Source organism: Symphalangus syndactylus, chromosome 14 (assembly GCF_028878055.3).
Source record: "Symphalangus syndactylus isolate Jambi chromosome 14, NHGRI_mSymSyn1-v2.1_pri, whole genome shotgun sequence".
Classification (NCBI taxonomy): domain Eukaryota; kingdom Metazoa; phylum Chordata; class Mammalia; order Primates; family Hylobatidae; genus Symphalangus; species Symphalangus syndactylus.
This window is the reverse complement of record NC_072436.2, coordinates 67,396,061-67,420,483: the sequence shown is the minus strand read 5'-3', so window position 1 is coordinate 67,420,483 and position 24,423 is coordinate 67,396,061. Positions and strand designations below refer to the sequence as shown.

At 44.6% G+C, this 24,423-nt stretch overlaps 1 protein-coding gene across 11 annotated transcripts in view; it reads right to left on the bottom strand.

The window, feature by feature from the left end:
• The window catches only part of SFXN5 (sideroflexin 5), a 132,094-nt gene that overhangs the window by 57,796 nt on the left and 49,875 nt on the right, over positions 1-24,423 (bottom strand). For 10 of the 11 annotated variants that reach the window (XR_010115462.1, XR_008650678.2, XM_055241041.2 and 7 more), the window contains 5 exons: positions 24,107-24,133; positions 23,439-23,493; positions 21,145-21,170; positions 1,824-1,877; positions 727-783 (listed from right to left, as the gene is read on the bottom strand). Coding sequence is in view for 9 of the 11 variants with exons in the window: in XM_055241041.2 (XP_055097016.1) it covers positions 727-783; positions 1,824-1,877; positions 21,145-21,170; positions 23,439-23,493; positions 24,107-24,133 (219 nt within the window). In the remaining 2 variants the exon portion in view is untranslated. Of the gene's footprint in view, positions 1-726; positions 784-1,823; positions 1,878-21,144; positions 21,171-23,438; positions 23,494-24,106; positions 24,134-24,423 lie in introns of those variants that run through there. The other variant, XM_055241045.2, reaches the window with a different exon arrangement.

The following is a 24,423-nucleotide window of genomic DNA, read 5'->3' as shown; positions in this document are numbered from 1 at the left end:
TCAGGCCTCTCAATTCCTATGGCCCAGGCCAGCTCCTAATTCCCCTCCTCTCCCCCAAGGTTAGCAAATGTTAGGACTCTCCTCTACCCGAAACTGACAGGCCCACAAAGGGGACTTAGATGCATCCTACCTTCTTTGCCTTTGAACTGAAGCTGGGGAGAGGTGGCCTTGCCAGCAAAGCAGGGGCCCAGCAGCCCTTTCTGGACAACAGAAGGGTAACTGGGCCTCCACCACAAGCTCTCCAAGGAGTATAGGGAGCTTTGGGGAGGAGTTACCAGCCCTGGACCCTCCCCACTCAGGAGCAGCCCTTCAGCCTGTGGCCAGCAGTCGGGACCTGGGAGCACTAAGGCAGCTTCCAGAAAATTTGGAGGAAGCTTTAGGGGAATTTTGCCCCCAAGTAGCTGATACCATCATGATCCAAAACCCAAATGTAAGAGCTACCCAAGAAGAATCTGAAAGCCGCCAAACTCATCCCTTGCACTGCTCCCATTTAATAGGCCTTCTTCACTTCATGTAAACAGCCCCTCCCCAGAGGGCTCCTGGCCCAGAAACTGCAGCTGACCTCAGCCACCCACCTGAAGGGCTGACATTTTAAATAAGATATCTAGAGGAGGGCCATGCTTAACCAAGAGGCAGCCACTGATGGTGGCATGTCACGCTGTAGGGAGGATGACTGGGCCTCCCTAGCCTGAACCCCACCACTGGGGAGAGGGCAGTGATGCTCACCTTGGTTGCATTGCGGTTTGCATAGTTGACACAGGCATTGTGGCTCTGGTTCAGCCACTGAAAGGCAATGATGAGAGAAGTCAGGGAAGGAGCGGTCACCTCCCTGGAAGCCAGGCCTGGGCCCCAGGAGGCCACACATCCCCAGAAAGGCACAGCATGCGGTCTCCAGCTCACATGGTGCCACCCATGCTGCCGGTTAGCATGACTGACTGTCCTGGTTTGCCCAGGGCTGTGCTGGTGTTAGCACTGGAAGCCCTGCCTCTCGGGAAGTCTCTCGGTTCCTGAATGGGGTCCTGCACACCCCAGTAGTCCACCTGATCCTGAGACAGTCACCTCTCTTGGAATGATGGCATTCACTGCCCCTGCAGACCCCACTGCCTTTGTCACACCATTTTTATTATATTACTTGATGGACAAAAGTTGGCCTAGAATGACTGACAGCCCTGCAATTCTTTCAAAAATCTCCCAGTCCAGTGTCCTGCATCTCCAGTTCCCAGACACAGAGGCCGGCAGGAGTTTTGTTCAGAGAAGACTGACATTTTCTCCTAGAAGACAGACAGGTTTTCCTTCCTGCCCGTCTTTCTCTGCACACACAAACACAGAGATATCCTCAACTGTTTTCATGGCGTCACAACCCAGACTGTCTCCAAGAGCAGCGACCAGGGTCTGTGAAGCACTTCACGACCTCAGGTTAGGGGTGGATTTACCTTCCTCGGTAGATGTGGGGGAGGCTGATGTCAAAATGAGGCTATGGGCCTCAGGGTCACTGTCCTTGGGATGAGCAACCAAGGGGCAGAGTGAGGGCCACCCCACTAACAAGCCAGCATGTTCCACGCAGGGGCATGCAGCCCTCATCACCTCTGTCCAAAGGTTAGAGTGACACATGGTGGATTGAGACATGCTGGGCTGCTGGAGACCTGCTCATCAGGGCCAAAGTCCTGGTTTTCCTTCAGTGGCTTCTGGGCTAGGGGTGGTGTTGGGGTGGACTGACCCTACACGGAGTCTGGACGGGGCAGGAGACACCAGGGCAGGGAGTTCTTAACCAGCACCTGTGTGGGCCCTTCCTTCAGGAGCCCTGTTTGCTGTGAGACTGTTACCTGCCAGAAGACAGTGGATGCCAGTGTCTGGTTGGGCAAGAGAAGACCGACTACCTATGAGCAAGAGAGAAGAAATGCTGAAAAAGGCAAAAGAAACATCCTATGCTTTTGCAAAGAAAAAATACACTACCACAAATGAGTGAGCTGGATCTGTACAAACTGATGTGATATGCCGTGTACATATAAACTGAGGTTCATTGAGGGAGATGGTGTGCGATGGGAAAAAACCAAGTTGCAGAATTATATTACAGCATAATCTTATTTAAAGAAAAATCATTTTATATATAACCATATACACAGACACATGCATACACACATTATCTCCAAGCATGAAAAAACCTGTAGCGTGGATGTCTCTGGAGGTTGGGTTACAGATTACTTTTGCACAATCTTAAATATTTCTGTATTCTTTTTAACAACAGACATGCATTATTTCCACAACTGGGGGGCAATAAAAACAAGCAAACAAAAGGAATACCTTCGTTTCCACTCAGGTTGCCTGACTCCTTCTCACCCTAGCCTTCCCATAGGATTTTTGCGAGGATTAAACAAAAATCATTTCAAAAGCCTTAAGTGCTTTGTAAATACAGGTTGAGGGAATTTGTATCTATTATCTGTGAATTTCCATGAAGAAAAACCTATACCATGTTTAAGCAACTGAATGAAACATAGATTTCTAATATTTGTTGAATGAGTGAAGGAATGAATGAAGAAATGAACAAATATACACATATGGCTACGTATGGGAACACATAGATCCATTATTCCCAAAGCCCAAATATCACCTAAGACCTAGACTTGCTGACCATGTTTTTGGTTTAAGTCAAGATGAATGGTCTGATTTTGACACTGGCCAAGTCTTGGACTTCAGGGATCCATGTGCCTCTCTCCAGTTTACCTTCTGAGTGTTTGTGTGCAAAGTAACATCTACCAAGTCCCGCTGCGTACGGGAAAAATGTGCACAACCATCCACATATTGACTTATTTATTATTCCTGTAGATAAAATGGCTCTTTGGCAAGAATTTCTGTAAGGAACAAGTATAAACACTCAATAATATGCAGTGAATCAAATTCTAGACATCCCCAGCAGCATTAGTAAATCATGTTTTAAACATTAAAATGTTTTAAAACAGCGAACACACACACACACACAATCTATATTTATTGGCTTATATCAGTTTGAATAAAATTATATAATATAAAGCTATTCCATAGCTTCAATGAGGAATTATGAGATTTTTCCCCCAGAATGAGATCCCAACTTCATTTTTTTTTCTTTGCGGTGGCAGCTTAGGGAACTAGAGTAAGAATCAGGGGGCCGGGCGCGGTGGCTCACGCTTGTAATCCCAGCACTTTGGGAGGCCGAGGCGGGCGGATCACAAGGTCAGGAGATCGAGACCACGGTGAAACCCCGTCTCTACTAAAAAATACAAAAAATTAGCCGGGCGTGGTGGCGGGTGCCTGTAGTCCCAGCTACTCGGAGAGGCTGAGGCAGGAGAATGGCGTGAACCCGGGACGCGGAGCTTGCAGTGAGCCGAGATTGCGCCACTGCACTCCAGCCTGGGCGAAAGAGCAAGACTCCGTCTCAAAAAAAAAAAAGAATCAGGGGAACTTGGGTCTTAGATTCAGCTCCATCCCCATGTGATCTCTGGCAGAAGATGATCCCCTTTGGGGCACTAACTTTCCTAACCTATGAAAGTGAAGGGGCTGATCTCAGTTTAAAATTCTACTTCCAAATTCTGGGTAGTAGGTGTCAAGTCAACAGAGACAGTCTTGTCTGTAATGGGATCCCATCTGCTAAGGAGTATCCCAGGAAACCGAGGACCTCCTCCTAGTTGGGGCCCCCAGTGAGAAGCCAGACCAGAGGGAGGGAGCTGAGCCTAGTGGGGGTGGGGATGGGACGAGGGGTGCGTGAAGAGTACGTGTGCTCCTATGTGTACATGTATGCATGCCTGACTGCCTTCTACCACTGGAGGAAGTTCATAAGGCTATTCACTGTTTGTAGCCCAGCACGTCATCCCCTGATCTGGAGTCTACTGAACACGGTGTCTTATGGACCCACTGTCTTCTCCTCTGAATCCCCACTTACCCCTCGAACTGTGCTTGGACCACCAGGAACATCGTAAGATACAGCCCAATGGCACTCACTGCATTTACCAGACAACTGCTGTCCAGGACACTGCCTGTGACACCACAGGGTTCCCTTTATAATCCTCTTAGGGGAAATATTTTCCAGTCTCAGGGTCACGAACTGTGCCTCTGAGTAACTGGTGTGCATGTGCCTTGCAGACACTGAGCCATTCAACTGAGTCTCATGGCACGGTCAGAAGCTCAGGCCAGCTCTCCACAGCCACATCTGCCAAGTGTACAGACCCACACTGCATGGATTCTGTGCCCAAACCTCACTTCTGGCTTCATTTTATCTTCCCTTCCCTAACCTTCCCTTTGTCTCATTTTCATCTTCACTTGATTTATCTTTAGTGGCAAGCATTTTTAAAAGTGACATCAAGTCTTTTCCAGAACAAACCAAACTAGTATTTGGGCTATGTACCACACACATACACACTGCCCATGGCTCTGTGACCAGCGAGCTTTTTACTTTGTTAGACAACTCCCACTTCCCATCCCAACCTCCTGCCCTAACATGGGTCTGGGGTCCATGCTGGCACCTCTGACTGCTATAAGTCTCCTTATTCTTTCTTAAAGAGATGGATTGACTGATTCAATTTTGCCAAGCATTTCACTTATCATAATCCTCATACTAACCCTGGGGATCAAAGCAGAGATTACTTTTGATATTTTGCAAATAGGACAACTGAGGCTTAGAGAAATTCAGTAATCGGTCCATAGCTTCATAGCAAGCTAGAGAATCAGGTCTCTTGTTTCCTGGCTTGGGGGCCCTGACTCTGATTTTAGGGTGCTCCTTCTCCAGCTCATCCCCTTGAGCGCAGAGAGAGGGGAGATCCAGTCAGCACTCCACATCCATTTATGAGGAGCTGCTTCTACGTACCAAGTTCCTTGCTGCTCCCAATGGAGAAAGCCAGAGGAGAGGAATGAGTGCGCGCGCACACACACACACACACACACACACACACTCCTTAACCACAATAAAAACAAAAACCAGACAAGAAAATGGAGGATAACATCCTGTATAACACCTAGGCTTGAAAATGACAAGATGGTTTAATGAGGTATTTGGGTATGTGTAAAGTTGATAAATTTTAACATCCAAACAGGAGTTCAGGAAGGGGAGGGGTGAGTGTGTCCCGGCTATCTAACAAAGGCAGAGGTAGGAGTGAGCCGAGGGGGCGCAGACACAGGAGCAGGGACAGCCGAGACAGCAGAGAGACTGGTCTGACTGCAGAGGTCTGGGAGACCGGAAGGGAGTGTGGAGAGGATGAGGTTAGAAGACAGGAGCACCGAGCTGCACCGGCCAAATGGAGCCTTAGGGGGCCATGTGAGGCTGAGGCAGGGAAGCAGGGATCCTGCCCTCCAGGTCCTTACAGTCAGGCGGGGACCAAAAGAACGAGGATGCCAGCCCAATTCCCTATTAGGCAAAACGCAGCACCATCTGCACAATCCCAGGAGCAAGAGCAGATATTTTATAACTTCCTTTTTTCTTTTTAAGTCTAAATTAAAAATAAATGTTCCCTTCAGCTCTCAGATGTATATCTCTGGTGCAACCTGCCCACATTCCCTCCCGCTGCCCTTTCCAGAACATGGCAGGGGAAAGGAAGAAAGAGATGGATAGAGAGAGGGAGCCAGTCCACCCAGCTTCAATGCCAGTGGATTGCACCTCTTCCAAGAGGGAAACGATTCAGGCGTGGCCACGCAGACGGGTGGAGAGCGCCCAGAATGTGGCTGGTACCAAGGAAAGTGGAAGGAGAGGGAAACAGGAGCCAACAGCTACGATTTCTAGCCCAGCCTCCACCCTATCGTGCTGCAGGACCTTGGCCAAATCACACATCCTATCTCTGCTCCCATTTATAGTTCATAACATGGCTGAAGTCCCCTCTGCCGCTCCAGCCCCCTGGCAGCTGTGCTCTCTGCACATCCGTCTGTACCTTTGCTGCTCCCCTTCCTTTTGGGTGTCCTACCATGGACCTAGTGATTAACGCTCAGGCTCTGGTGGTCAAATGCTGGTGCCAGCATTTACCAGCTATGTGACCACAGGCAAGTCACTGGAGCTCTTTGTGCCTCTGTTTCCTCACCTGTTAAGTGGAGGACAATCCCAGTACCTCTCAGGATGGTTATGAGAGGAAGTAAGGTGTGGAGGAAATTCAGCTCAGCATGCAGCCTGCAGCAAGCGCTCCCTGGATGCCGGTTGCCAGTGCCATTCCTCTCCTCCCATGTAGTTCTTCCCTGGCCTTTGCTGGTTTCTTTCTCTGAGCTCCATAGTCAGCATCACACCACTGAACATCATCTCATCTCCATCTCAGGAATACAAGTCTCATCCCTCAGAGAACAGAGCTCTGGAAGGCAAAATTGGGGCTTTTCCCTCTTCTTCTGATGCTCCCCATGGCATTCAGCACAAAGCTGGGCCCACACCCCAGGGTGGAAGAACACTGCTAATCATTAGATAATTATTGGCCAGGAAAAGATCTCTGCTGGACTGGGACAATGCACTCCTGACTCCTTTTATTAAGTACTAATTGCAGGGGGTGGCGGTGGGAGATTGAGTCTTTGGTCCAGATTATTTCCCACTCCCTGCATCCATACCCTTGCCACGGCCTCAACACAGGAGGAATTTATTTCCTCACTTTTTGGCTCTGCTTGGTCATCTAACTTGCTCTGACTGACAGCACGTGGGAGGACGTGGCAGTGTGTCAGTTCTGAGCCCTGGCTCAGAGGCCTCATGCCTTCCTGCTTGCCCTGCTGAGCATCTGAGGTTGCCACGAGAAGACATACCTGACAAATCCCTGGCCCAAGGAGGAGGAGAGACAGGAGGGCACAATCCATCCCAGGTCAGGTCACCCTCAGTTGACCATAGTGAGATGCAGAACTGCCTCAGTCAAGCTTTGTCTAGACCGCGCAAACCCCAGCCAACCACAGATCCCTAAGAATGAATGCTTAGGCACAGTGGCTCACACCTGCAATCCCAGCACTTTGGGAGGCCAAGGCAGGCGGATCACCTGAGGTCAGGAGTTCGAGGCCAGCCTGGCCAACGTGGCGAAACCCCATCTCTAGTAAAAATGCACAAACTAGCTGAGGGTGGTGGCGGGTGACTGTAATCCCAGCTACTTGGGAGGCTGAGGTTTAAGAACTGCTTAAACCCAGGAGGAGGAGGTTGCAGTGAGCCGAGATCACACCACTGCACTCCAGCCTGCGCGACAGAGCCCAAAGAGCGAGATTATCTCAAAAAAAAAAAATGCTCACGTATGCCACTGAAGTGTTGTGGATGTTTCCTACACAACACTATGGTAGCAATAGCTAGCTAATACACAGCTTACTACATATGCGGAGTGACTATGCTGTTCTTTCTAGTCCAAAATTCTGTACCATTATGAATATGCCTTGAATTAAGTATTCACCAGGGATGTTGGCTCCTAAGCAGCCCTGCTTATCAAACCCACCCAATCCAGGGGCCATCAGCCCAACTCTAGGGCTGCCCTGACAGGCCCAGGAAGAGGGGCAGTTTGTGCTTGAGCCTAGTCTCAAGACAGAGTAAGGAATGGGGCCAATGGCATCCATATGGTAACTTGCTACAAGAAAAATCACATCTTCACTTTGGGCCTCCTTCAGAGTATTCTAACTGCTGCAGAGAGATGAGGTCTCAATCTGGGAGAGAGGCACCCCCAAATATCTCAATCTGCTTGGCCAGAAGTGGGACATGAACAGCTGAAGATAAAGGCAGGAGGGGTAAGGCCACTGCCACAGTTCTGTGTACCATGAAATCAGGACTCAGAACTGAGCAAGCCCCCACCCCCTTGGCCACCTCCCATACAAAACTGACTCAAACTACAGAAGAAAGGTTTTTTTAAAAGCGTGGGAAATCTGGAGAGGAAACGGGGTATGCGTCAAAACAATTGGGTGGTAAAACTGAAGCCAGGGGAAGACTACAGCGAACTGTCTTGTTCGCCAAGATAATGGAAATAATCGTCCCTCTCACCCTTCACCCCATTTCTGCTTGGCTAATCCCTCCCTCCTCATCCTTCAGGTTTCAGTTTAGGCATCACTTCCTCCAGGATGTCTCCTCTGACCCTCACAGTGAGGTTAGGTCTGTCACGAGCTCCCCGGCACCCTGCGTGCCTTCTCTGTACCATTTATCTCAGAAGCAAAAAGCTGTGGAAAGTTTGTCTTCCTCGAGAGCTTCAGAGAAATGAGGCCCCTCGACGCTGCCTCCCCACATACCCGGAGGCCTCCCAGGTACAGCAAGTGTCTACATCTCATCCCTTTCTGCCACACTGACTGGCTCAACTCCAAAATGTTCCTCTTTGTCATTGATAGATCCACCATGGGCCCCAGTACCCCAATACCCAACAATTGTCCTGTTTTTTCCTTCTACTTTGTCTCCATCTTCTGATTTATGTGGCTAATGATCTGAAAGTTACACTTCAGTGTATAAGGGGTGTTGCTACTTAAAGGATGCCAGCCAGTTAAAGAAAATCTCTGTCAAATGAATGTTTACCCCAGACCGGTCAATTCTAGCTTCACTGGAGCGATACCTCCTGTGTGGTGAGCTAGGTCAACACGGCTGGGGTCTGGTAATGCTGGAGGAAAGCCAGAGAGAACACTGGGATTGGGATTTAAATGTGCAAAAAAGCAGAGGAGGGATGAGGAGGCTTGGGAGATGTCAGGAGGGCCCTGGGACACACCCCTGGAGATGAAGTGACTGACACCAGCATCTTCTGATACTTAGAGTCTCTAAGCCCATGTGATCACATATGTGTTAAAATGAAGGAGTGCAAAGTACAGAGTCCAAGCTCTTAATGTCTCAAGACAGAAATTGGGTTTAGACTTAACTTAAGGCTACCAGACCCAATAACTAGGTGTTCGTGGTCCACCCTCCTTAGCACCCTGGGCTGGAAATGAGGCATTTGGTCCCTGAGTTTTGAGTTTGACATGACACGGAGTGGAGGGAAGGAGAGGGGAGGGGAGGGGAGGGAAGCAGCGCTGTGGGGAGCTCAGGGCTGAGAGAGGCACAAATGCTCTCTGGGAGAGCCCCAGGCCCGTGAGGGAAACCCAGGCCCTGGCATCCGAGGCGTTCCACAGCAGCCAAGGGAAGAGGGCACAGGAGCAGAGGAGAAATGGAGAGGGCGGGCAGGACGAGGGCCGGACCACCAGGGCCAAGCCGGGCCCTGCCTCTCCCAGGCCACGTGCATGGAAGTGGCAATGCTGTGCTTAGGGGAAACCTGGGAAGGGAGAGGCCGTGTATAAGAAGCGACCATGCTGGCAGTTTTTTCTGGAAAGATACCTGAAGAAAGGGAGCGACGAACTGCAGAGCTTCAGGGGACAGCCTCAGGGGACAGCCTCAGTGCACCGGCATAGCCACGGTGCTTGTGTATAAATTGGGATCTCTTTGCCACACACCGAAGGGGGAAAAAGTTCCCATCTTCAAATGTTAAGCTTAAAATAAGACACTACATGGTTGCCAGTGGATCTGTGAAATCTGCTGACTAAACTGGCACCAGCCTCTGGGAGAAAACCAGCTCGTTTCTCCTGAGCTCTGGGGGGCGAGCAGGGTAGGGCGAGGTGACTCCCGGGCAAAGTGGGAACAGCATCGGGGTCAAGCCGGGGATGTGCACCTGGGCAGAAGGCAGCTTGACTGTGGTTTCCAGAAACTTCTCAGTTGAGGCACCTGCCAGCCTTACTCGCCCCTTCCCTTCATCACTCAGGGACCCAGTTCCTAGCACATTCGCTGGCACCCTCGTTTCTATTTTGGTAAGCATTTTTAGTGGCTTCTGCATGCGTATATTTTCTTACCCACTCCATCAGACCAGGGGCTTTCCTAAGGTGTGGACTGGAACCTTCACTCCCCTTCAGACCAGGCATTTGCTTAACTGTTCAGCACTACCAGGCGACAGCAGGGCCTTGGAGGAGCTGATGGAGCTGATGGGGCTGCAGGAAGCGCTGGAGCAGCCAGCATGCTCTTTCCACACAAGACGAGGCAGTGGCCCAGGAGTGGGGAGGAGTGGGGACGGGCCATGTTGCTTGTCCATGTGAAAGTGCCAAGGTGGGAGGCCCAGGTTCTTCAAATCCAGTGGTTCCTCTGGAGACTCAGCCTCTGGCTTGACTGTTCTGAACCTCAGGATACAGATATTTGGGGCTAGGAAGTGGGGATAGGTGAGCATTGTCATTTCAGTTCTGGCTGTCTCGTAGAGCTGCTGGGAGGTATCCCAGGCCATGCTCCCCATTTGGCCTCCATCAAGTATTCACACAGGATCTTGGGGGCCAGGGCATCCTCTTCTCACACCACATGCGTTTATTCACAGAGGGATGCTTGCTCCAGGCTGGGAAAGGATCGGCCCTGTTAGGACATTCACAGCATCTGCTTCAGCAATGAACCCCTGAATGGCATGGGAGTGGATCAGCATCCAAGTCCCCCACCTACCTACAGGGCCATAGTGACTCTGCAATGATGGGCTTGTCTAGGGTAGGGTAAGGAGAGAGTGGAAATGTATGGGGTGAGCCTCAGTAACCCCTTGTGAATGGAAGACAGTGCTGGCATCTGCTGGGTTGGCCAGTTCTTCCCACTTGATGGCAGCTGATAATTGTGTAAGGGTCCATTTGGCTTCTCAGGGAAAAATGAGCCCCACATTCAACTTTTGCCATTTCAAATACCCAGTTACCCGGTTTAACAAAGTGATGATACCACCAAATTGTATATCTTTTAAAGTGTTGATGGGATATTTATAAAAGTCATTATGGCATTCTTGTTTGCCTACCTATCACAATTCTTCCCTTCTTTCTTACTAATAGAATCCTTATATAATTGGGGATCAACTATATACCCAGCTAAATTCTAAATGAAATGTATATACCCAGCTAAATTCTAAATGAAATGTACGCAGAACATGGAATGTTGCATGGAAATTCCCAAAAGGCTCCTTAAAGAGAGGCTGTATCTTAAAGACAAATGTATCTCGGTTGGGAGATATAGCCTACTATTCTTTTCTTTCTCCTCTCTGGAATGTGAATGTGATGGCTGGAACTCCAGCAGCCATCTCAGGCTATGGGGTGACTTTTTACAATAGAAGCCAGTACTGAAAATGGTAGTGTAGAAAAATGGAAGTCTGGGTTCCTGATGATACTGTGGGGGTCCTGCCTATCTCCAAACTTCTTTGACATAAGAGAGAAATAAACTATTTTGTTTAAGCCACTGTTATTTTGGACTTTGTTACATGCAGATGACCCTGATCCTAACTGACATATTCAGATACCATGCTACAAAGAAAACCACAATAAATCCCAAATGGCAAAATTGTAGAGGTCACTCCTCTGAAAATAAGATAAGCTAGAACATAACAAAAGAACACATTTTTTAAAAACCACTTAGAATTTAAAATGTGTTCTTCTAATTGACTAAAGAGGATTTGAAATTATAATTCCAAGCTTATTTAGAAAATAACAACATAAGATCACTATATATGAAAACATATCAGATATAGCCATGTTTTAGATATATTCAGAGGCAAATTCACAGCACTAAACACTTTCATTAGAAGGAAAATAAATAAACTAAGCATTCAAGGCAAAAAGTAAGAAAACCAACCACAAACAAAGAAAGGAGGGAAAAAAGGATATTATAAAAACAAAAGCATAAAAGAATAATTAGAATACAGAATTGATAAATACATCCAAGAGCTGATTCCACGACATAGCATTCACAAATCTAGTTATTTTATCTTAATTTAATTTATGTATTTATTTTGAGACAGGGTCTCATTCCACCACCCCAGCTGAAGTGCAGTGGTACAATCAAAACTCACTGAAGCCTCAAACTCCTCAGCTCAAGTAATCCTCCCACCTCAGCCTCCTGAGTAACTGGGACCACAGGCGCACACCATGCCTGGCTAATTTTTAAACTTTTTTTGTAGAGATGGGATCTCCCTATGTTGCCCAGTCTGGTCTCAAACTCCTGGGCTCAAGCAATCCTCCCACCTTGGTCTCCCAAAGTACTGGGATTACACGTGTGAGCCACCATGCCTGGCCTCAGTTATTTTAATAAAGGAGATGGAGGTGTGGGGTGGAAAAAGACTCAAAATCAATCAAAAGAGAGATCATTATATTTAAAGACATCAATATTTAAAACTTTTCTATAACAAAGACACCAGAGGATAAACAGCTGGAGAAGAGACTTGCCATATATATAATCCAAAGGATTAATGTCCAAAATACATAAGGAGCTCTTACAAATCAACTAGAAAAATATGACCCATGGAAGAATGGACAAAGAGTGTGAACAGGTAATTCAGAGAAGGGGGAATACAAATCACCAATAAATAGATTTAAAAAGCACCAACATCTTTTTGGTGTTTATGGAAACAAAAATTAAAAGTATAATGAGAATCTACCCCTTCACCCATCAGATTGGCAAAAACGTTAAAAAGATGAATGAATACTAGTGTTACAAAAGCACGGGGAAATATAGTCTTTTTGAAGGGAAATTCAGCCATATCTGTTAAAGATGTAAATGTGCATAGCTTTTTATGCAGCAAATTCACTTTCTGGAAGTGCCCTTGAGAAACCCTTATCCTTGTGCAAAAATGGCTTTACAAAGATTTTTCACAGCACAATCGTTTCTAATAGCAAATAATCGGACATAACCTCAACCCATCACACTGGAGGAGAGGGTGCCATTCAGCAGAGAAAACAAATAAATAAATGAAGCCAATTGTTATGGAGGCAAACTGCTAAGTGTCATAAGCTAACCATAGATAAATAAGTATATTGTTATATTTTTAATGGAAAACTCCGCAAAACAAAAAAACACTTTAAATGACTTAAATGTATGCAGATATCTAGAAAAAGCCTAGAGGCACACACCAAACTTCTTACAGGGGTTACTCTGGGCAGAGATTCGGGGTTGAGGAGCATCACAAGGACCTCTACTTTTGTTTGTATTGCTTAAATTCTGAGCTGAGAGAACATTCATGTATTACTTGTATAACTTTTAAAATATTCTTTATAAAACATTCTTGGTGGTATTTTTGAATCCCAAAGAACATATTCATGTATTACTTGTATAATTTTATAAAATATACAGAGAAGATTTTTTTTTAAATCCTAGGAGATATTTCTGAACTCCAAAGATAAAGAGAAAAAATACCAAACGATTCCAGGGGAAGGGGGAAGTTTACCTAGAAAGGAAAAGAAAATCAGGCCAACTATTGTTCATGTATGAAAGGGAAAAAAAGATCTCCAGATATGCAAAGATTCAGAGAGGCATATTGCCCCTATATTCTGAATATTGTTCAAAAGGGTATTCTAGCCAAACAACACAACACACACACACACACATACACACACACACACACACACACACACAGCCTAAAGAATTGTGAAGTATAATACAGGTGTTAAGAAAGGCTTTATAAATCTGATGACATTCCAGATGATTTCCAAAAACTTGGCAGGTGTGTGGAGGGAGGTAAAATGATCAAGTAGAGAGTAGAGTGAAATTACATGCTACAAGTCTCCTCTTATGTGGGTAGCGTTAGGTAAGTCATATTTATTATTTGACTCTTGATTATAAAGTATATATAATGCAATCTCTCTGTACTATAAAACGTTACAGATGAATGGTAAGTAGAGAAAATTAGGATGCTCCCCTTCCAAACTAAAGAAACTAAAGGACCTATCCTCTAGCATAAATCAGGAAAAGAAGCAGAAACAATAACAAAGCTTAATAAAAAGCTAACAGCAACAAGAAAGCCCATTTGACAGCTGGGATATGCAGTCATAACCATCAGTGGCAGAATAAATACGAATGGGTTCCATTTCTCATTAAAATTAAAGGCAGTGTTTCTCAAACTGGGTTAAATGTAAGTAGCCTTTTTATGCAGCAAAAGTAGAAATCAGCTATATTTTGTCCAAAAGAGATGTGAAATAAAAAATGGCACAGAAATTAAATGACTCTGACATAAAGGTACAGGCAATGATATATAATGCAAGTCAATTAAGCAAAACAGGAATAAAAAAATCAAGAGAAGTAAAATTCAAGACAAGAATAATCAAAGAAACAGGGATATTTCGTGTGTGTGTGTGTGTGTGTGTGTTTGAGAGAGATGATATCAAGAAGACAAAACTGAACACACGAAACACCACTGCATTGAAATCTATAAGACAACCGCAAGAAATGCAAAGAAATGAAACACACACTCGCACATACACACAATTATGGTGGGAAATTTATAAACCTTTCTCAAAATATTTCAGAACAATGTAGTAGTTTCAGGGCAATGACATAAAAATAGAGATGTGAATAATACCTCTCTCAATATATTTATATATTTTTAAATATATGTATAAAATGAAATATTTCAAGGATACAGAAAAGTCTAGAGGATAACGAGCATCCATATATGTCCAATCTTATTTCGTCAATTTTTTTGTGAAGATGTTTTTAAAAGATGAAGCACTATAAATACAAATGAAGCACCCCCTGTTCTCCTGCTAAATTTCATTGCTTTCTCTCCCCAGAGGTAAACAGTATCACGAAGTCGGTGCTTATTGTTCCCACGGATGTTTTTAAGGATGCATTAAAAATGTACTCATAAACTATATATAATATTGCTTTGCATATTTTTTAGCATTATATAAATGACAGAGAACATTACTACTCTGCTACTATTTTTTCATTCAACATTGTTTTTGAGATTTATCCATATTCATAAATGTCGCCCTTGCTCATTGTTTTCTTTCCTGTGTTAAGTATTCCACTGCATGACTAAGCCATGACTGATTCATTTTCTTGTTGATGGAATTTCAGCAGTTTCCAATTTTTTGCTATCATAAACATTGCTGCAAATATTTTCTTTTCATATTTAAATGTCCTTTTGTGTATAAGGTGATGTAAAGATCTGACTTTCTTTCTTTTCCACATAGGTAGCCAGCTGTCCCAGCACCATATAATACTATTAGATGGTTTGTCCTTTTTCTCCACTGATTTGTAATGCCACCTTAGTCAAATCTTAAGTTTCCATATGGGCATGTCTCCAGGTTCTCTGTTCTGTTCCACTTTTTGCTGTTTCTTCTGTTCCATATTTGCTTATCACTGTACCAAAACCAAGTTGTCTTATAATATTTGGTAGGGTGAGTCCTCTCCCACCACCTTATTCTTGAAAATTGTCTTCGCTATTCTTATCCCCTAGCTTGTATTCATGTAACTTTTCATAGCAACTTGTCAAGTTCCATAACAAATCCTGCTGAGATTATGACTGAAATTACATTGAATATAGATTTTAATTTGAAGAAAACAAAATGATACAGCTATCCACTTATTTAGATCTCCAATGTCCTTCAATAAAGTTGTATACGTTTCTCTATTAAGGTCTTGAATATTGTTTCTTGAATTTATTTTTATATCCCTTATTGTCTAAAATACTATTGTAAATGACATCTTTTACAAAAATCATATTCTAGATGTTTGTTTTAGGTTTACAGGCATACAAAATTTTTTCGTATACTTGTCTTACATCTAGAAATCTTTTAAAATAGTTCCAATGGTTTGTCTATTCTCATAAATGTTTTTCTTTCTTTCTTTCCAACTCTAATACCATTGTTTATTTTTTCATGTCTTACTGCACTTGCTAGTCTTCCAGGAAAATGTTAGACAGAAGCAACATTATCAGGCATTCTTACCCTGTCCAACACATTAAGAATTTACCTTTGTTTCATCTTTAGATGAAGAGAGGTGCTTGCTATGGTTGGTTTAAATAATTTTTTATAGACACTATCAAGTTAAGAAAGTTCCTTCTAGACCTAATCTGTTGTTGTTTTTTTTTTTTTTTTGAGACAGAGTCTTGCTCTGTCGCCCAGGCTGGAGTGCAGTGGCGCAATCTCGGCTCACTGCAAGCTCCGCCTCCCCGGTTCACGCCATTCTCCTGCCTCAGCCTCTCCGAGTAGCTGGGACTACAGGCGCCCGCCACCACACCCAGGCTAATTTTTTTTTTTTTTTGTATTTTTAGTAGAGACGGGGTTTCACCGTGGTCTCGATCTCCTGACCTCGTGATCCACCCGCCTCGGCCTCCCAAAGTGCTGGGACTACAAGCATGAGCCACCGCGCCCAGCCCTAATCTGTTGTTTTTATCATAATAATTATAACTGAAAATTCGGTTATGTTTTATTTTATCAAATACCTTTTCTGTATCTACTGGGAAAATCATGTTTCTTCAATTTCTTAGTGTGATGAACTAATATTAATACATTCTCTAATGTTATCATATTTGGTAAAAAGCATTTCGTTATGATGTACATTGATGCATTGCTGGATTCAGATTGCTAGTATTTTATTTCATAATTTTTACATGTAATTTCATAAGTGATATTGGCTTATGCTTTTTCTTTCTTATACTTACTTTGGTATTGGTCTCAAAGTGCCTCATAAATGAACTGGGAAGATTTCCTTTTTTTCCTCTCTCGTTTTTTTTTTTTTTTCAATAGAGACAAGGTCTTGCTATGTTGCCCAGGCTGGTCTCAAACTCCTGGGCTCAAGCGATTCCCCTGCCTTGGCCTCTCAAAGTGCTGGGATAAGAGGCGTGAGCCACTACACCTGGCACTTTTTTCGCTTTTGAAAGCTTTATAAAATTGAGTTCAGCTATTCCTTCGGGTACAGTCACCTGGAAGATCAGAGCCCAGTGATAATTTTTGGTTTGTTTGTTCTTTGGTGCAAATATTTTAAACTGCAAATTAAATTTCCTTTTATTTATAGGTCTATTCAGATTTTAAGGCCAGGTATGATGGCTCATGCCTGTAATCCCAACACTCTGGGAGGCTGAAGCAGGAGGGATCACTTGATCCCAGGAATTTGAGGCTGCAGTGGGCCATGATCGCATCACTGCACTCCAGCCTGGGAGACAGAGTGATATCTTGTCTCCAAAAAAGAAAAAAGAAAAAAAAAAAAGACTCTATGTTTTGTCTTTCTAGGCAATTTTGGTAAGCTGTATTTTCCCAGAAATGTATTCATTTCTTCTAAGTCTTTAAATGTATTGCCTTGAGTTGTTCAATGCATTCTGATCTTTTATCCTGCTACTGCATCTATAATTATTGTACTTCTTATTGCTAATGCTGTTTATTTGTATCTTCTCTCTTTCGTCTTGATCAATCTTTCTAGAAATGTCTATTTAATTAGTCCTTCCATAGAACCTAGGAATTTACCCTCAAGATATATTCCAACAATATCACAAGATTATCATTTTGGCATTATTCATGATGGCAAAGTATTACAAATAATCTAATGTGAGAAATTATCTAAATAAATCATGGTACTTCCATTTACTAGAATACTATACAGCTGTAAAAAAGTAATAATGAGGAAGATCTCTATAAATCAATATACAGTGATTTTCAAGATATATCAAGTGGAAGAGCTGGGGCAGTGGCTCACGCCTGTAATCCCAACACTTTAGGAGGCTGAGGCGAGCGGATCACTTGAGGCCAGGAGTTCAAGACTAGCCTGGCCAACATGGCGAAACCCCATCTCTACTAAAAATACAAAAATTAGCCAGGTGTGGAGGTGCATGCCTGTAATTCCAGCTATTCAGAAGGCTGAGGCAGGAGAATCGCTTCAACCTGTCATCAGAGGCTGTAGTGAGCAGAGATCATGCCACTGCACTCCAGCCTGGGAGACAGACAGAGTGAGACTCTGTCTAAAACAAACAAACAAATAATAAAACCACAAAAAACAGATATATCGAGTGAAAAAAATTGTGCAAAAGAATGTACAGATGCTTCTCAACTTATGATGTGGTTACGCCTGATAAACCCATCATGAACTGAACATATCATAAGTTGAAAATGGGCATTTTGTTGACACGACGGGATGTGGAACACAGAATGCAATATTCAAAAAAACACTGGCAACAGAGTACATTGTAGTATGGGTTGTTTACCCCTGTGATCACATGGCTGACTGGGAGCTGCACTGCCCAGCATGGTGAAAGTATCATATCACATTTCTCTAGCCTAGGAAAGGATCAAAATTCAAAATTGCAAATATTGTTTTCAGTGAATGTATACTGCTGTCACATATCATAAAGTCAAATAATTGTAAGTTGAACCATCGTTAAGTTAGACACATCTGTATATAGTATACTACATTTTACATAAGAAAAAAAGGGGAAAGCAGATATTTGTATTTGTTTATTCTTACAAAAAAAATAAGGAGAAGTTGTTTACCTCAGAAGATGGGTGAGAAGGAGGTAGCAGGGATAGGAAGGGGAGTGGAACATTTATGAGTATATCTTTTTAAATAGCTTTGACTTTTAAACTATTCCTATCTCCTAAATATCAAAAAATAAATAAATTAATAAGAATGGAGAAACAACTAAAACGGAATGCCAACAGAAATCAGGTAAACCTAACTGTATATCAAGTAGATAACATAAACACATAAGAAAAAAATTAATTCAAGAAACTTTTGAACATGGTTCTCTGACTGTGTACTCTCAGTAGGATACTTTCTAAGGACAAAAAGAACTTCAAAGAAATCTTGGGCTTTAGTTAATACATATTTTGAGAGTAGTATTGATGTAGCAATTCTGAAAACTCTTATTTGTATGTATAAGATTTAGGAAGTGAGTAAATATACTGTTGGAGTCTCATTCAGGGAGAAGGGAGATTCAAATATGAAATGGGAGAACAAATGAACACTGAGATGTTTGATGGGAATTACAGGTATCAGTATAAACTCATGAATTTTTACAAGTTGTATCTCCTAGCTCTGTCCCCTAAGAGTACCTAGAAGCAATGCCACTCCAGTAACAATGAGTACACCCAGCATCAAGATCTTGGTTTCTAAGTATCATTTCCCTCTAAAAGGAAACAGGGCTCCTTGGAGAAATCAATTATTCTAGGATGGGGGTGAAGAAAGTACTGTACAGACAAATCTACTGTAATCTCAGCAGTTTAGGAGGCTGAGGTGGGAAGACTGCTTTCAGTCAGGAGTTCAAGACAAGCCTGGGCAACATAATGAGACTCCATCTCTATAAAAAAAATTTTGAGAAGTTAGCTGGGCATCGTGGCACATGCCTGTAGTCCTAGCTACTCGGGAGGCTGAGGCAAGAGGATCACTTGAGCCCAGGAGTTTGAGGCTCCAGTGAGCCATGATCCTGTCGCTGCACTCCAGCCTGGGTGACAGAGTGAAACAGAATAAAAGAAAAAAGAAAGAAAAAGGACGGAAGGAAGACAGAAAAGGAAGGAAAGGAAAGGAGAAAGGAAAAGAAAAGAAAAAGAGAAAGAGAAAAGATGAACCTAGAATACGCTGTTGTGTCAGAGAGTACTGAAGCTCTCAAAAGACTAGGAGGGGCATGTCAAATAGAGAAACTGCTTTAAGGTTGGGTCAAAAGTGGCCCAATTTGCATATCAAAATAAATAATGACAAGAGTATATTTTTACCCACTGAAAACACAAAGACTGTATTAACAGTATCTAAATACTGATAGTTTTAAGAAAACATTAAAGGAAGAGGCAGAAGGGAAACTCGAGAGGATGCCAACTAATTAACATAGAAGGAATAATATCTATGATATCCATAGGAAAATTTGAGACTACGCAAATATTCTGTTCTCAATTAGTATTTTACCCAATAGTTTTAACATCTGTTGGTCATTTTTGTCTGCTTCCAGTTTTAGACTAATGTGAAAAATGCTACTATAAACATTCACATACAGATCTTTGTGTAAACAAACATATTCATTTATCTTGGATAAATACCTAAAAGTAGTGTTATTTGGTCATATAGTAAGAGCATCTTCAGCTTTATAAGAAACTGCAATACAGTTTACACACCACCTGCTGCAACCCAGGATCCATTCTCAGATCACACATTGCATTTATTATAGTTGTTACCTGCTTTAATTTAGCTTCCTAGATCTATATCCAAGAGGAATGAGGGCATATATCCACTAAAAGACTTGTACAAGGATGTTCAAAACAGCACTATTTGTTGTAAACCCAAAACTAGAGAAACCCAAATGTTCACCAACAGTAGTATGAATAAAGAAATTCTGATAATTTATGACAATGGAATATCATACAGCAAAGAGAAAACAACAAACGAATGTTACAGATAACAGTATGAACAAATCTCACAATGTGGAGTAAAGGAAGCCAGACACAAAAAAGCACATGTTGATGATTACATTTATATCAAGTTCAATAACAAGCAAAACTAAAATATAAAAGTCAGAAAAGTGATTTTCTGTGGGGGTGGTGATTGGGAAGGACACATGTGAGGTTTCTGAGATGCTAATGATGCTCTGAATCTTTATCTAAGTGAGCTGGCTGAAGTAGCTCAGTTGGGAGGGTGTTAGACTGATTGCTTACGTTTACTGGATATGCTTGCTTTTCTTTTTTTTTTTTTTTTTTGAGATGGAGTCTCGCTCTATCGCCCAGCCTGGAGTGCAGTGGTGTGATCTCGGCTCACTGAAAGCTCCGCCTCCCAAGTTCGCATCATTCTCCTGCCTCAGCCTTCTGAGTAGCTGGGACTACAGGTGCCCGCCACCACTCTCGGCTAATTTTTTGTATTTTTAGTAGAGATGGGGTTTCATTGTGTTCGCCAGGATGGTCTTGATCTTCTGACCTCATGATCTGTCCACCTTGGCCTCCCAAAGTGCTGGGATTACAGGCGTGAGCCACCGCACCCAGCCCTGGGTATGCTTGCTTTTTGAAAATTTACCAAGCTGTACATTTATGATGAATGCACCTTTCTGTCTGTTTTATTCCAATAAAAATAAAGAGTAAACATAATCCTGATTCTAAACCTGAACAAAAAGAATGCTGAAAATTCTTTCTGAATTAATTTTAAACTTTGATTTTTCAGAAGGCATGCTTCCACTCCTACTTCCCAAGTTCTTTGAGAAAACTTCCCTATGACTAGCAGGTGCTAATGACAACAGTGGGGACAGAAAACGTGCAGGGAGGAAGGCAATTTTCAACTCCACGCTAGATTTAAGTCATCAGGCTTTTTATGAAAAGAGGTTTGCCAATCAGCATCAAGAGATTCGGTAAGAAATACATATCATTTTATCTGGTAATTTCCCTCCAGGAATTGACTTATCCTAAATCAACAACTCAGTCAAATATCTGTGAGCAATAACATAAAGTTAGACATTTAAAATAATTTTTTAGAAAAGGAAATCCTTTGAAGGTAACACTTACAATTGGCGTCCCAAAAGGAATGTAACCTGTGAACGAGAAGAAAAGAGTCAGGCCTTATAATCCACTCACATCTCACCTGAGATACCCAGGAGCCTCTGCGTTAGGTCTTAGGCTATCAGTGGCCCTGACGAAGGGGCTCAGGTCAGTTAGGCGGGACGCATCTCCAATCTCATAGACCCTTTCCCAGTTCAGCCCTCGCCGGGGCTGTGTCTCCAGCCTCCTCTTCTCTGCTCCCCTTTGGCCAGGCAGCTTTCACTCTCCCCTGGAACCCAGAGGCCTGTTCCTGCAGGCAGGGCTGCCTGCGACCTGGGGCACCACCACTCCACACTTGGTGATCCTCCTACAATTTCCTGCAAGGCACGACACCGACACACGCTGCCCACGCTCACTACATGAGGCTGAACATCCTCCAAGGACCCCAGAATGTCTTCCTTCTTGTCTCAGCTTGTCTTTCTAACACAGGCCCTTACTTCCCCGGCATCATGGCCATTTCTGGAAAGAAAATTCCCTCCCAACCTGAGCCATGCACCTCTAAGTGCCAGAGCTTCTTAAATCCGTGGCATCCCCAGTGGCGCAGTAGGGAGCTGGGGTGAAGCGCAGCCAGGCCGTGGGTACAGCCTCCTCACTGCTCTCAGTCCCCAGGCAAGGCTCCCTCCACAGCCCCAACTGCTGTCAGTGGACAGCCTCCTGTCCCCAACCTCTAACTGTGGCAGCCAGTGAGCAGTGGCTGGACAGCGGGATCGGGCTTATCTGACTTGCATCTAAAGTGAAGCTTTGCTCCTGAGTGCGCATAATCACACACACGTGAGCCATGGTTCGCCTACCCACTTCTCTCTGGGGAGAGAACCAGAGTTTGTTCAGGGCCTCAGAGGAATGCATGACTCAAAAAGGTCAAGAATTACAAGAGAAGCTAGGGTCAGGGTGAGAGCCTGCTGTGCCGGGTGCAGAGACTGGGAAGCATCTACAACCACAACTGTAAGATGCTCAGAGCCCTTCCCAGCACTTTGGGAGGCGAAAGCAGGTGGATCACTTGAGCTCAGGAGTTCAAGACCAGCCTGGCCAACATGATGAAACCCCATCTCTACTAAAAAATACAAAAATTAGCCAGGCGTGGTAGTGTGTGCCTGCAGTCCCAGCCACTCGGGAGGCTGAGGCAGAAGAATCACTTGAATCTGGGAGGTGGAGGTTGCAATGAGCAGAGATCATGCCACTGCACTCCAGCCTGGGCAAAAGAGGGAGACTCTGTCTCAAATAAAAAGAAAAAAAAATGCTCAGAGCCTTAAAATTCTTCACAGCAAAGCAAGGGGGTCACAGGGCACTCACTGCCCCAGTTTACACAATGACATCACATGACATCACATGTCCATCAACTCCCTGGTTGTTTATTTTCTTGCCCCCAATGAGTCCAGGCTCTCTGGGGGTGGGGAACCTGACTGACCCATTTGACTGAGACCACCTTTCTCCAGCCACCTGAGGCCTTCCCAAGGCAGCAGCAGCAGTGCCCTCCCATTCCTCCCTCATAATTCAAGGTGGGTGTGCCCCATTGCACTGAGAAATGGCAAGAAGGAGGCGTCAGCACATCCGTGAGTGTGACTGCAGAGACTCTCAGAACTGCTGGGGGGATAAGCATGCCAGCCTAGCTCATGTACATGCCAGTGCTTTCTAAGCCCTAAAGCCCACACAGGCACAGCTGACCCTTCAGTGACCAGTGGGATTTCCTGGGGCAGGGATCTCATATCACCCTCTGCCTCCTGGTCTCCACAGAACAGGAATCCCACCTTCTGTATGTGCAGAGCAGTGCAATAACAGTGCATCCATTCTGAAGGGAGGGCTAATTGCAGGATCAGAGAACAGAGAATTAAGCTGGAGACTGACTGCCTAAAAGGGGTAGGGCAGGGAGCAGGACTTGGAAGGAAACAGCAGGTCATGCACTGGTAAGAGAGGGGGAATGACTTGGAGAAGCCAGGGCTTGCTTAGAGCAGGCATCACTGAGGCTGTCCTAGTGAGTGCTGAGGGATGTGGAGTGGGTGGTGGTGGGGGCTACCAGATTCACCTGTGGCCCTGGCTCCACCCCAACTGCTCAGGCAGAAAAGGAAGGCAAGCTCCATAGAGTATTCTGAGGCCTGGCCAGCGTCTTGTACAGTTGAGCTGAGGTGAACGTAGAGGTGCAAATATGGCCACGATTGTAACAGGCTCTGTCCCCTCCTTAAGCCAGCACATCTGGATGCTCCTGGAACTGTGACTGGAGTAAGCACCCCAGGCTGACCAGAACCAGAAGGGCTCCAGGAGCTTACCTGACATTCTAAATGGCATGAAGATCTTCTCATTGGTGTCCGGATGTAGAATAGCCTGGCAAAAGCAGGAACAGAGAATGGGGTGGGGACGGGGGTACAGGGAGGGGGAAGGGGGAAGGGGGAGGGAGGAGGGAAAAAATCAGAGGCATTAGGGGAGGAAGAAGGGAAGAAGACAACTTCTCTGGGAAGATTCAGACACCAGTGGCTGTATGTTGCCTTGTGGCCAGTTAGGCCTTTCCATCACTCAAGGCAAAAGAATACCAAACCATGGGCCATAAACAGATAGCACCCCTCCTCCTGACTTACCCTAAAAGCTGAATGCAGTGGAGAGCAAAAGTCCATGGGGAACGGGAGCGTGTCTACCTTGCAGGCCCTCTACCCCCATTCCTGGCACATGGTACGTACGTAATAAGGATTTTGTGGACAGAGCCCTGTCTCTTCCAGGAGCTCAGAGAACCCAGGGAAAGGCCAGCCTGGCCTGAGCTCCAGACTTCAGAGATTCTGGCCCTCGAGTGTCGGGGCAGAAGGAAGGGGTGAGGGGGCCAAGGGCAAATGTGAGAGCCCGGAAGAGCCATCGGAGGGGGGGCTTCCACTAGATCCCTGGGACAGGGCAGGGTGGAGTCCAGGACAGCATGGAGAAGGAAATAGAGAATCCAAAACTGGATTACCTGCTTGATTTTCTGTGCACTCCAGAGCTGGAAGAAAGAGAGAGAAAGGAAAGAAAATAAAGAACAAAAATTAAAAGCATATATCGGTTTAATGTTTCCAGCCCATGTTTTCTAACCAAGGGATCCAGCTCCGAAAGCATAAGAAGCTCGGGCTGTCCTTGCCAGCCCAGGCTGGGCAGCCATCCTATCCTGGGGGGGGTGACATCAGAGAGTAGGGCCCAGAAAGGTCGCAGAATGGCAAAGCTAGGGGACCTCGCGGATCAATTAAGCCAGGAATTCTCGACTCTGTCTGCACTTTAGAATTCCTTGGAGAATTT